Source organism: Nannobrachium achirus (genome assembly GCF_963921795.1).
Source record: "Nannobrachium achirus genome assembly, chromosome: 20".
In the NCBI taxonomy this organism is placed as follows: domain Eukaryota; kingdom Metazoa; phylum Chordata; class Actinopteri; order Myctophiformes; family Myctophidae; genus Nannobrachium; species Nannobrachium achirus.
This window is the reverse complement of record NC_137827.1, coordinates 28,072,421-28,085,409: the sequence shown is the minus strand read 5'-3', so window position 1 is coordinate 28,085,409 and position 12,989 is coordinate 28,072,421. Positions and strand designations below refer to the sequence as shown.

Here is a 12,989-nt window from a genome sequence, read left to right as displayed (position 1 = left end):
ACAGAGTGAAAGGTCAAGTTTATTATGTATTAACTGTTCAAGTGGTTAAATATCTGAAAACACAAATTGACATGAATCCAAAATACACTGATGATTGTGCTGTCAAACAATGAAACTATGTGGAATCTATGAACAGGTTGTGGGGGTCCCTGCTTCATCTCTCTCTCGACTTAGGGGTCCCTGGCCTGAAAACGTTGAAGACCCCTGCTTTAGCATATATAGCGCTGTAGACCTGTGCAGGGTTGTGGGTTTGGTTTAACTCGGCCTGAAACGGGTACATTGTGGTTTTGTGTTTTAATAATGTTTTATGTGCAGTCAGAAAGACGAGCCTAATTGACAGTGATGTTACCTCTCCTTTGGGGTGGGTTAGCTTGCTAGCGCTAGCCTTGTTAGGTAGTGACTCAGGCCATGTTTAATTAGCCTTGTGCTCATCACAGCTCTGCAGGGCAAGTTGTGCTTATCTCACCTCTAATATTGAAGAGGATGCTGAAATGTGTGTGGGTGTGTGTTTAAACATCACTTTTGGGTTGATAGTTGGGAAACCACAATAGATAATACATTCCACTGGTGTATTGACTAATCGCAGGAAAACGTGCTGTAACTTTGGAAACAATTTATTTGCCACTTCATTGCTTTAACACCGTCCTTGGTAGAAGAAAGGGGAGAGCGAGAGAGAGATTCCTCACCCTAAGTGGGGGCTGTGACGTGCACTAAGCTGACACATCTACACACGTGTACGCACTTATACACACACCTGTCTTCTGTCAAGCTCTAACCGTATTCTTTGTCAGACTCGCCAATTTCTTGTGCTCAACGGACCCCTCTCGCTCTGTTTCTGTCTGTCTCTTTCGCTCTCTCTCTCTCACACACACACACACACACACACACACACACACACACACACACACAATACAGTCTATACCTTGAAGAGGAATCTCATGGGAGGGCTTAACTCTGAGTCTTCTTTCTTTTCTTCTCCCCCCCCCCCCCATCTCTCCTCCTTTCTCCGCTTCAACATCTTTCTTGCATGACCTCCTGAATGGCACGGCACACTGCTGCTGAACTGTGAATTACTCCAGCACACACAGGCTACACACACAGATCACACTGAGAGATCACTGTCTGCCCCTTTGCCTTCATTACTGCCACCCCACTAATAGGTTCCGAGGAACTTCCGACCTCTGTGTGTGTGTGTGTGTGTGTGTGTGTGTGTGTGTGTGTGTGTGTGTGTGTGTGTGTGTGTGTGTGTGTGTGTGTGTGTGTGTGTGTGTGTGTGTGTGTGTGTGTGTGTGTGTGTGTGTGTGTGTGTGTGTGTGTGTGTGTGTGTGTGTGTGTGTGTGTGTGTGTGTGTGTGTGTGTGTGTTGCGCACAAAATACTTTTCTTTTGAAGAAATAGGTAAAAAATCATGGTATTTTTTGGAAACCTCTGAAAATCAGTTTTTATTGTGATACAGATACATAGTAACTGAGAGTATACTATTGTTAGTTCCATCGACCCACAGTCCATTGATTGGTCATTAACCTGCTCTGAAAAAAGCACGTAATTGGTGGGCCCCAAGTGGGCCCTGCCTTAGTGTGTACATAATGCACATGTGCGCTTGAACAAGTCTCCTTAACATTTCCTCGCCTTGGAGCAAACCAAATCCCCTGCCAAGCCTACTTCCCAGTCTCTTTTCAAGCACTCACCGTAATAACTTTAATAAGAACATTTTAAGTAATAGGGCCTCGTCTGTCTGTCCATCTTTTCGTCTCTGCCCTTCAGATTGCACAGTGACTAACGCACAAGGACCTGCTTAAATTATGATGCATTACCTGGAAAATCACTGGGGCTTTAGCGTTGTCATGGTTATTGAGTGCTCGCCAGCTTCAGGGGAAATGGAGCGGGTGGGGAGAGGAAGTGAGGGGGGTGGAGGGGGGATTGTAGATGGATGGATGAATGGGATGTGAGTGGGAGGAGGGGTTCTATCTTAATTGCTTTCCGTGAATAATTTCGGTCCCCTAATTTGGCGATAATGATGGTGGCTGCTGCTTTTGTATTTATTTATCCCAACATTAATTGACGGGACTGACATTAGCCGGAGCGGTTATTGCGCATTTGATTGCGCGCAAGGGAACAAAGGAAAATTACGGCAATTATCGTCTTGATATGGATTATGAATATGCATTCTCGGTTTCTTAACGTCTGTCAGGTTTAGCAACAACGCAAAGCACTCTGCCGTGACGGTGCTGCATCTGCCTAACGCCATCTCATGTTTTTGCCCGAGGCCTCGACCAACGCAGCATCCAACCCCTGTGCAACTGGTGCTTGTAGAGAACGGACCAACTCTTCGCATTCAGTCCAAACGATTTAGCTGCATCTCTGTCCCCTTTCAACAACACTCAGCACTGATTGAATGTCTCCAATGGGCTGTGAGGGGGTTGATGTCTTTACTGGTATGTAATTAGCATGCAGTATGTTAATGCATAGTCTTTTTTTTTTGTCTTGCAGGCGGAGGGAGAGGATAATTTGAAGAAGATGCAGCTGATGGAGCTGGCGATTCTCAACGGGACATACAGAGACACCAACATCAAGACACGTAAGCACACGGCACACGCATATCGCACACACGCATAATAACGTCCATCTAAGCAGGACCTTACAAATGTAGATGATACCTCGTCTAATCTCTTAACCTCACTGACCAAGTTGAAAACGAAATGCCAAGTAACATTGTAACGTATATTACTTTTAATGCATTACACAACATCATGAAGATATTCTCGAAAACCATATAAACGTTTCCTGTGTCCACTGAACCAATCAAAGAACACACACACAGCACTGCCTCAATCTCTGTCTTTGCTATCCCTCTATCTCTATCTCTCTCCTCATACGCCCCTCCATCCATCCATCCCCTTCCCCTGCCATCCAAATGCAATGGCTCTGCGTCACTCCTAAGACGGGTACCCTTTAAGCATTCAGTGCACTGCAGAATGCTGAATCCCACACGCTTGTCTGTGCATGACAGTAGCTGTATACTGTAGCTCACGCATCCACACTTGTTTGGTATCTGGATCACGCATATAATTTGTTTCCTGGGTCCCTCTGTGTAAACGCATAGCCCATACTGGCCCAAAGCTAGCTCCTTTTGGAACCTCTCCCTAGCTCCGAGGAGAGGTTCCTGGAAACTACATGCCCAAAGCGGAAAGTTCCAGGGAAGGTCCGCCATCATGAACACGTCTTACCTTGTGTGAACATCGTATCCAAAAAGTAAAGGTCGGCTTTCCTCTCAGATGTTTGCTTTTTTAGCTTGGAAGGAAATCTAAGCGATGGGGTTGAAACAAGAGTTTAAATCGCTATATTTGTCAGCCTCTGGCCAGTTTTTCCCAATGCAATTTCACAGAAGCAGGAATGCGAATGTGTGACTGGCCACCAGAAACTTTTCGTCAGCAAGCGTTCAAAAACTGGTCACAGGTTGACAAACAGTGATTTAAACTCTTGTTTCAACCCCATCGCTTAGATTTACTTCCACGCTAAACATCTGAGAGAGGGAAAGCCGACCTTTACTTTTTGAATACGATGTTCACAAAATGTAAGAAGTGTTCACGATGGCGGAAGTTCTGAAAGGAGTTAGCCTAAAGCTTATGTCTGTGGTGGCTGCTTGGTGGTGGTATTGTATGGGACCCTTGCTCTGTGTTGTTTTTATTAATGATAATACATTTGTCAGTGTGGTTGCCCCAACAGGGCAACCAGACTATAGTACTTGTTTTTGTTTATAGAGATGCCATGGTTCAAGTTTATGAATATGAAATAAAGCTGAGAAACTCAATTGGCTGTCAAATTGAAAACGTATAGACCTGAGCAATTTAGGATTAAATAATTAGCCTGTGACTTGACCATTGTTTGTAATTACATTGTATTATCTACTGTGTGAACAATTTGTTCTGGCACCCTCCTTTGGGGGATGCGCATGTGTCGCAAATTGCTGTTGGGCAAAACCTTGTATGTCCATAGGCTTCTGCTCGACAGTGACGAAATGCAACACCACCTGGAAATGCATTTCATTTGTGTTTCCCGAACAGAAATGGACTGCTGGCCATCGAGAGGAGAAACGTTTTCTGAAATGCAACTACAATACAACTTAAGAATGACACATCAGCATTATGACCACATATCTAATTCCAATCCCATGATGTGTGATCCCAGCTCTCCTCTCTATGGTGAATTGATCCATTTCTGTTTGTCCTCCTCTCTTAAAACCTCTTTGATCACAAATTCTGCAATACATTTCTGTGTAGCCTTAGTTGCCACGGTGATTGGTATGCTTGGATTTTAGCCTTGCTGGATGATCGCAATTGCTGCATTGATTGTATGCTTTTTTGTGTTTTGGGTGTAAGGGCTTTTTTTATTTTTTGTTTTTTATTTTTTGTCATGTTGAACAGGGGTGTCACTCCAAATTCTGGGCCTTGGGTACAGGGATTCACTCACATTTTGTGCTTTAACTATTGAAAAATAGCAGATATACAAGCTCACAGCGTGGCACTGCTGCGCTGCGAGCTTGTAGATCTGCTATTTTTGAAAAATCGTGAATATATTTGTCTGAATATTTCAAATCCTTCTAAGGATTTTTGAAAAACCCATGTTTCTATGTCATTGGTGCTCAAATATTTTTATGTGAAGGACCTCCAAAATATGTATTTGGCCACGGACACAGAAGCTAAATTTTAGTTACAAATGTTCGCTTAAAAAGTACATAATTATATTCAAAGATTTGCACACATTTTCACAACTCTTCAAAAATATACAAGCTCACAGCGCGCGCTGCGAGCTTGTAGATCTGCTATTTTTCAATAGCTAAAGTATAAAATAAGGCCCCCCACTTCCCCCCCCCCCCTTGTGACACCCCTGTTGTTGAATGTCATTTTGCAGCACATTGTGGCTTCTGTGGGTCAACACTGATCATTTGCATGGATTAATTTCCCTTTTTGCTCCTCTCCCCTGTTCTCCCTGCCACCCTTCCTCCTTCCTGCTTTTGTATTTTCCCTCTCGCTATTTTCCTCTTCACCTGTAATTATGATCAACTGCACCACCACCACACTTTTGTCTTTTGTCTCTCGCACTCTCTCTCTCTCTCTCTCTCTCCCGCTCTCCTCTCTGCTGTCCTTCACTCTCTGGCTTATGGCAGCCCCCCTTGCGTTTTCTCTTGCAGCGGCGGCGGCAGCGGCCCAGGGCCAGCGCCTCATAGCGGGCCCCCCGGGCCAAGTCTTGCCTCCACAGGCGCACATGCGGCCCCCCACGCCCGGCGGCGGCCCCATCATGAACATCATCCGGCCGGCGCAGATGGCGACCATGATGCCCAATGGCACACCCTCCCTCATGCCCCCCGGACCGGAGGGCGGGCTCATCTACGCCTCCCCCTACGACTACCCCTACGCCCTGGCACCCACCTCCCTGCTGGAGTACCCCATCGAGCACAGTGGGGTTCTAGGTAAGAGACCCTGGGGCAGCATGGGTGCAGCAGCAGCCGCCGCAGGCTTTTCCCAGCCAGGACAGGAGGGCTTGTTTTACGCCGGGGCTGGGATGCTGGACGCGGCTTCCATGAGCCACAATCAGGACTTTATGAAAGGTAAATATGTCGTGTCCACCTGAAGAGTGAACAAAACAAAACAAAACAAACAAAAAAAACTCACTAGGGTGGAGGTGATGGTGGTGGTGGTTGGTGGTCACGGACAAAGGCAAAGGAAAGGAGGGGCGGAAGGATCTTTGGTTCTGTATTTTTTTTGTATTTTTTTTAGTTAATTTAAGGTCTTAAAAGGAGGCTGTTTGTCATCGTTACACTTCCCCAGTTAACAGTCAACACTCTCAGGATGGTTCTGCTCTACAAGCTTCACATCGAGAGGAAGCGCCTCGATCCGCAGCGTGCACACCGAAACGAGGCGCGCGCACACACCACCGCCTGCACTCTAACCCTTTCATGCACTGGCCTGGAGGCATATCCAGTCTGCTGGTGGATCCCCTCGGATTTCTGAAGCTTTGAAATCATTCCTTTGTGCTGTCCTATGCAGGCACGCCTTGATGCCTGCAGATAGTCCCCCCCCCCCCCCTCTCTCTCTCTCCCGTTGGGGATGTTCATTAAATTCCTTTTTCTTTTTCCCCCCCCTGCCAGCCTCTATGCTTCACTGTCTTAGTCTCACCCCTATTGAACTCCAGGCCCAGCGCTAATACCTGACATTCCCCCTTAGTTTGTATGTCAAGCGTACGCTTAATGTCAAACGCACGCTCCACAGTGCTTTAAACTTAACACATACCAAAGAGAGATATATAGCTGATATATTGATATATAGATAGATAGACCAACAATTGTCATGTTGGCATGACAATGCTGTTCAACTGCACTAGATGTGTACATGCAGCGCAAACAAGATGCCTTTATCGGCGGGTGTTCCCCTCCCTCTAAACAGTGCGTTGCGCCTCAGGTGCCGACTGTACCATCGGACAAACAAAGTGCTGTTCCCACTGACCTGTGTTTGTGTTTGAGCCCGGTGTGGAGCAGAGAGGAGCAGCTGACTGGCTTTTCTCTCTTTAACTCGCAGGGTTACACCAGCTTAGTGCATTTTATTTACTCACGCCATCGATCGGTGCCTTCAGCAACAGAGCGCCCCAGTGGAACACACACAAACACGTGTGCGCGCGTTAATGCTCACACAATTGGCTCCGCTGCCTTTCGCCAGTGTTGCCAGATTCTGCGAGAGAAATGAGCAACCAGGTCTATGAAAACAAGCCCAAAAGAAGCGACATGAGTATGCTATGCCTTGTGTGCTTGTAGATCTGCCATTACAAAAAAAAAGTCAAACACAAATCTCTAATGGGTGACTCTGCACTATGGACAAATACCTATTCATTTGGGGGTCCTTAATTATTGGTTAAACAATAATTAAAGCATTTGGAAGGAAGCCCAAATAAGCAACTACATTTTAAAAATAAGTAAAAAAATAAACGCACGCCCAAAGTCGCTTATAATAAGCAGACATGGCAACACTGGCCTGCTACTGTACCTAGCTAGGCTTCAGCAAGTCTAACGAAACTTCATGCCATCTGGTGGCTGTGTAGTCAGTCAAAGCTTGGAAGTACACAGGCTCAGTTTCCCCCTGACAACTACAGAATAAAACCCTTTCAAACTAACTCACTCTTTCAAGTTCTTTCGAAAGCGGCTCACCTTTTTATTTATCTTTTCTTTCCCCCTTTCCCGTACTGCGTCAAGTACTGGGAGTAGTTTTTGCTCTGCTGCATCGGAGCCTCGTCACAGTGTGACCCGTGTTGCGGGCCCAATGGCCCTGCCCACCATTTAGCCAATGAAGGCTCCGCACACAAATCTCTCTAAAGGCTTTCACTGTAATGAAGAGAGGAGAAATATGGCAGTAGCCACATCGCTCTTCTATCCTTGGCCCCGTACCAGAGCCGACAAGGGCCATCCTTCCTGGCAGCAAAAAACGAAATCTAAAATATTGACGCCGTTGCATAAAAGCTGGAGAGGGATGACCTCCAGAGTGCTAAAATGGCATCCTGCTGTGCAGAGTTCCTTTGCTAGACCTTTTGCAACACTTAGTTTTTAGTTTTAGTTTTCATGGTGAGCCATTAACATTAGAGCTTCACCGTCTCCATATTTCATATCTCTTCCTTTTTAAGATCAACATTTGTATGCGAAGACACACTCGCCTCCCTCCACCCATTGCAGGAACCCACAGCCTGTGTTTTGACACAGAGAGATGCCCCACACACACACAGGAAAGACTAAAGTCATTTTTAACAAATACTACAACCAGGCTAAATGTCTGCCTCGGCCATCGGCAAGCAGCCGATCCTCTTAGGAACTTAAAGAAGTAGTTCACCCCCCCAAAAAATCCCATTGATTACTCACGCCATGGAGACTTGAGTTCAATAATATTTTTTAGTTTGTGTCGCATTCCTAAGACAAGAATGTGATTATAGTAAATTTACCCCATTGATTCCGGATGGGGACCCGAATGCATTTGGGTCCCCATCCGGAATCAATGGGGGTAAATCTATTGTAATCAAATTATTATCTTAGGAATTCGACAAATACAAAAAAAGATATTATTGAACTGATGTCTCCATGCCGTGAGTAAACGATAGGAAAAAGTTATTTTGGGGGTGAACTACTCCTTAAGAACTGGTGAAATGGCAGCAGATAAGTGGTAGATGGCGCTAGAGAGGCAGGCAGAGTAGAGTCTGGCTCTGTTGAACCACTTAAACCCTCTAGGCTTTAGTAAATTGGACCCGCGTTGTGCCTGGACCGTGTTTGACCCCTCTGTCTACACCAAATCTCCATGGCAAAAATACTTTTGGATAGCCTCATTTAGAGTTTCCAAGTGTCCAGCTTCCACATTCCCCCCAGAACATGGCTGCTGGGGTTCAAGTGTCTTTTATTAAGATCTAAATGGACTTCACCTAAATCTTCCTCGGCCCCCTCTGGATCCACACGACAGGAAGCATCGTACTATTTTTGCCGATAACCTTTTTTTACTCACCCCACCCACCCACTCACCCGCCCGCCTGCCCTAATCTCTGAACAACCCTGAGCACTGTGGAATTGTTATTACCTTAAGTTATACATTTCTAAATACTAAGTAAAAAAAATGTGTATTATATTTCTTTTCTACCACATTTTTTAGTCGTTAAAAAAAGATGTGTATGGTGTCTATATGTATTATATTCTGTATAATGTTATTGTTATTGTCCTGTGTATTATTGTATAAGCCGAGCAGTATAAATGACGTGGTAAAAAAAAAGAAAGAAAAGAAATGTGAATGTTATTACTGTAAAAGATTTACTTGTTTTGCTTAATTTATATGCCGTCGTATGGCAGCGTCAGGCGCCGAAAATAGCAGAGTCTATAAGCTCGAAGAGTTGCTATTTTCAGCACGTGACGCCGCCATGCGCTGAAGTATAAGTCAGGCTTTTCTCTCCCTCCTCAAAGTGAATGGTTTCTAACCTTGTGGACCTGTTGCGATCTAGGTGCAATGGCTACTAAAGTGAGACGGCATGACACGCGGGTCCATCCTTACCAAAGGATTGTGACCGCTGACAGAGGTCAGTTTAGTCTCTTTAAGACACACTCTGCTATTGACTTGTATTGCAATGCTCTGTTTAATGCCTTGATGATGCCTTAGTCAGGAATATTGTCTGTTGTCTTTTATTATTATTATTATTATTATTATTATTTCTTCCTACCACCACCTTTGCTACCCCACACATCCGCACACCAGCTAAATGGTTGACTGTGGTATGCACACTTTGTTTACATTACAGTGTTTCGTCTCCTAGATAGATTAGAATTTATACATTTTGAAGCTCAGCAAAAAAAAAGTGATCTTATTAAAAGCATTGGTTGTGCATGGTGGTGGACCCAGGACAGGTAGTACCTACACAGGCAGTGTTTAAGCTATTTTATGACATTCCTCTGATGTGAGATTAGAGCCTAAAAGAGGGCAGACTCTGTTTCCATACATGATTTATCTCCTCTGCTCACAAGGAGCGCTGGAGTGAAGCAGCTGAATATTGTACAGCTTAGAGTGGAGACCCAGAGTAGGGGCGAGAACACCAGTACACAGTAAAATCCTCCGTGTTTATTTAACTCTTGAGAGGGCACAAATGAACCCAAATCGACCCGTAAGGGTCCATTTGGGTCCAATGGGGACGCCTAAGGGTCCATTTAGGCTACATTCGTACTGCTCTCTTGAGTTACAGAGAGAGTGCAAATGGATAAATTAATACAGAGGATTTTACAGGCCTTTTACTGTATCTGCTGCCTCGTGTTCATTTTTTCTTGCCTCTTGAGTTTGCATTTTCCATTTTGTGGATTTTATTTTCGCAAGGGAAGACAGACACTCGCACAGACATAAGCTGAAGTAGCTTGCAATTCTCTCCAGTGTATTAAAAAAATATATATTGGAAAAAAGAAATCCAGACAAAATATTATTTTTAATGCTATTTCAGTTGTACACGAGGTACTGTCATTTTATATTTGAAATTTTTATAGCAAATGTATTTATGCTCCTGTATATACATTATAAAATATCTATAAATATACTTATAAATAAAGAGAAAGAATCGGAAAACTTTATCTATTCATTGCACATATCCATAACACCTAGTCACTTGTTACCCATTGCATAACATTAGTTACCGCCAAGCCCTCCTTACAACTAATCACACTGTGCGTAACTTGCATTCCAACTCGACAGAAACTAAAACACTAGATTTGTTGTACTATTTAATTTGTTTGTTTTGTCTGTCCGTTTTGTGACACCTCTTTGCTTCTGTTTGTTGGTACTTGGGGGCAATAATGTAGCGCTTGAATTAAACCCACCTTAGCAGACTGATTGGGGTGGGGGCTTGGTAGTTGTGGGTTCATGATGTAGCCTGCGGCGTCATGATTAACGCCAGACGACGTAGGCGGGGTTTTGTCTCTTTTTGGCGGGAGATAATAGCTAATAGAAGGGGGGGAGCCACATTAAGAGATTGCATTCATTTTATTGTTAAAATGATGTCATTCCAGTCTCTTCTTGCTGACACTAATATCCTTTCTATCTTTTTTTTCTGTTTGTTTTTGTTTTTTGTTTCTAACCACCTAGCCGCCACCGGCAACTAACACATGACCTTCTGACCTCTGAACTCTTCACCCAATGACGAGCTGCCCCAAGCCTGCCTGCTGATCAGTTAACTGGTAATTGCCTTTTGCTAGCCTCTCGGACGCAAGTGTGAAAGAAAGAGAGAGAGAGAGGCGCCTGCCCCGTACAGTTACCCTAACCTGTTTTGACGGGGAAAAAAACGACGACAAAAAAACTGAAATGAACACAGAACCTTCATAGAAACACAACGAAAAAAAAAGACAAAAAAGAAAAAAAAACTGAAAAGTTGTGTGATTTTCATTTGTTTTGTTTTTCTCTCTGTTTGTTGAGTTTAATTCCCATTCTTTCTCTTTCTTTTTCTTCATGAATCATATCCTGGGTGGATGTTTGTTTTTTGACTCATGAATCTGCACTGAATTATATAGCAATAAAGACCCCTGCCCAACCCCACCCTCTAACAACCCCCACCCCACCCCACCCTCCAAAAAATCCCCTACTTCTAGAATGTTGTGATTTGGTGACCTCATCCATGTGAATTAACGCTATAAATGGGAGCCGAACCCAAAAAACCATGCTGTCTCATAATGATGACATCAACCCTCCTCTAATGTGTAACCCTGTCTCCCCAAAAACAAACAAAAAACTACAATAAAAAAACAACTCCCCCCTAACGCCCCCTCCCACCTTCCACTCCGGTCCAACGCTTATTAAGAAAAAGAAATGGAAGGAAAGAGAACACTCACACCAACTTTGTTTAAACTCTGTTTTGTTTGTCATTTTAATGTACAGTAGTGATGTTATTGAGCTCTGAAACATAATTATGAGCCGACACATTCTGGGTGTGCTGCTGAAAACAGCTGTCTGTTTTTTAAAATGCATGGCTAAATCGATGCAATTGGAGCTTTTTATGATTTCTGTGTTTGTTTGCCTCTCTCTTTTGAGTCATCTTTCTTCACTTTAATTTCAATGCCTCTGTTGTTCACATCTCACTAATTAGCTTTGTTTTTGAAGGACTAGCGAGAGAGAAAAAAAACGAAAAAACTAAATACACAGGTTATTAGATCCGAGAAAAGGCAAGCTTATGTGCGAGAGTCTCGTCGGGGCCAGGTAGCTGAAACTAGGAAGGTGTCTAGGAAAGGGCAGGAACGGGCAGGGAAAGATTTGGGATGAGGAGTCCGTAATTCTTATTAATACTATTTTTGAAAGTAGGATGCGTTGCGGTTTTGGGGACATTGGAACAGTGCATATAACCTGCTGCTACTGACCATAACTATGCCCCCCACCCCACACTGCATCCATTATACAGTGCCTGGTGTATTTAGTCAAAGATATCTCAATGCATTATGAGCTGTGACCTAAAAGACAAAAAAAAAAAAAGTATTTAGTGTGCATATTTAGCCAAAGGGTTACATATTGAATTATATATCTATAACTTGCAGAGGGCTCTCTTGGTAATTTTAGAGTTTGGAAAGGGTGTGAAGTTGTGCCTGCATTAAGCTGGAAAAAGACAGCCAATCATTTAGATGAAGATTGTTCTCTCATCATCAGTGATCTAGCTTTCCCATGAAGTGACACACCGAAAATTAACACTAACGCTTAATTAATGCTCCGTTGTACAGCGGTGTCGCGGGTCAAAGATGGTTGATCTACACGCTACACAAGGCGCTGCGTCCTCCATGCACCGTGAGCTTGTAGATCGCTTTTTTTGGTATGCGACGCTGTGGTGTGACAGAATATAAATTGGGCTTAACTCAAGATGCTATACAGTACATTACTGGGCAGGGAGGTTTTGCACATAACATGCTTTCCTCTCTTTGATTTCTGCCTTTTTGTTGTTTGGACTTTTTGTTTTGATTTTCTCTCTTTTGTTGTTTTTTGCATCTCAGCATTTGGCCAATTGGTGTTTTGTGTGTTTATGACTTATCTTTTAACCTTTTCACAATAATCAGGTTGGCATGATAACAAGTTCACCTGCAAATAAGAGAAATATGTTTTAGTCACTTTTATTAATGGGTTAACTTTATTTTCTTTGTCACACTCTGACAAACCGTTTCAAAGTAAAAGCGCATCCACAATGTGTCACTCTCTCCGCGTGATGCTATTCCAGCTCCTGAGCCTGTGGGCTTTTATTTTTAAGTATTTTCTCAAGAAAAAAAAATAGGATGTGAAAGCCATGCCTGCCTGTTCAAATTGCTTTATACATACCTGTTATATATATATATATATATATATATATATATATATATATATATATATATATATATAAAATGTAGATACTTGTCATTGCATATATATAAATACAGAAGAGAACAAAATTAGACAATTTTACAGGGTGCTGGAGAAGACAAAAGAAAATA

General features: G+C 43.4%; 1 protein-coding gene across 1 annotated transcript in view; it reads left to right on the top strand.

The window, feature by feature from the left end:
- The window catches only part of qkia (QKI, KH domain containing, RNA binding a), a gene marked incomplete at its 3' end in the record, with an annotated part of 97,092 nt that extends 87,964 nt beyond the window's left edge, over positions 1-9,128 (top strand). The window contains 4 exon segments of the mRNA XM_080750738.1: positions 2,489-2,576; positions 5,166-5,606; positions 9,017-9,111; positions 9,114-9,128. Of these exon segments, the coding sequence (XP_080606864.1) occupies positions 2,489-2,576; positions 5,166-5,606; positions 9,017-9,111; positions 9,114-9,128 (639 nt within the window).
- Positions 9,129-12,989: the final 3,861 nt, after the last annotated feature.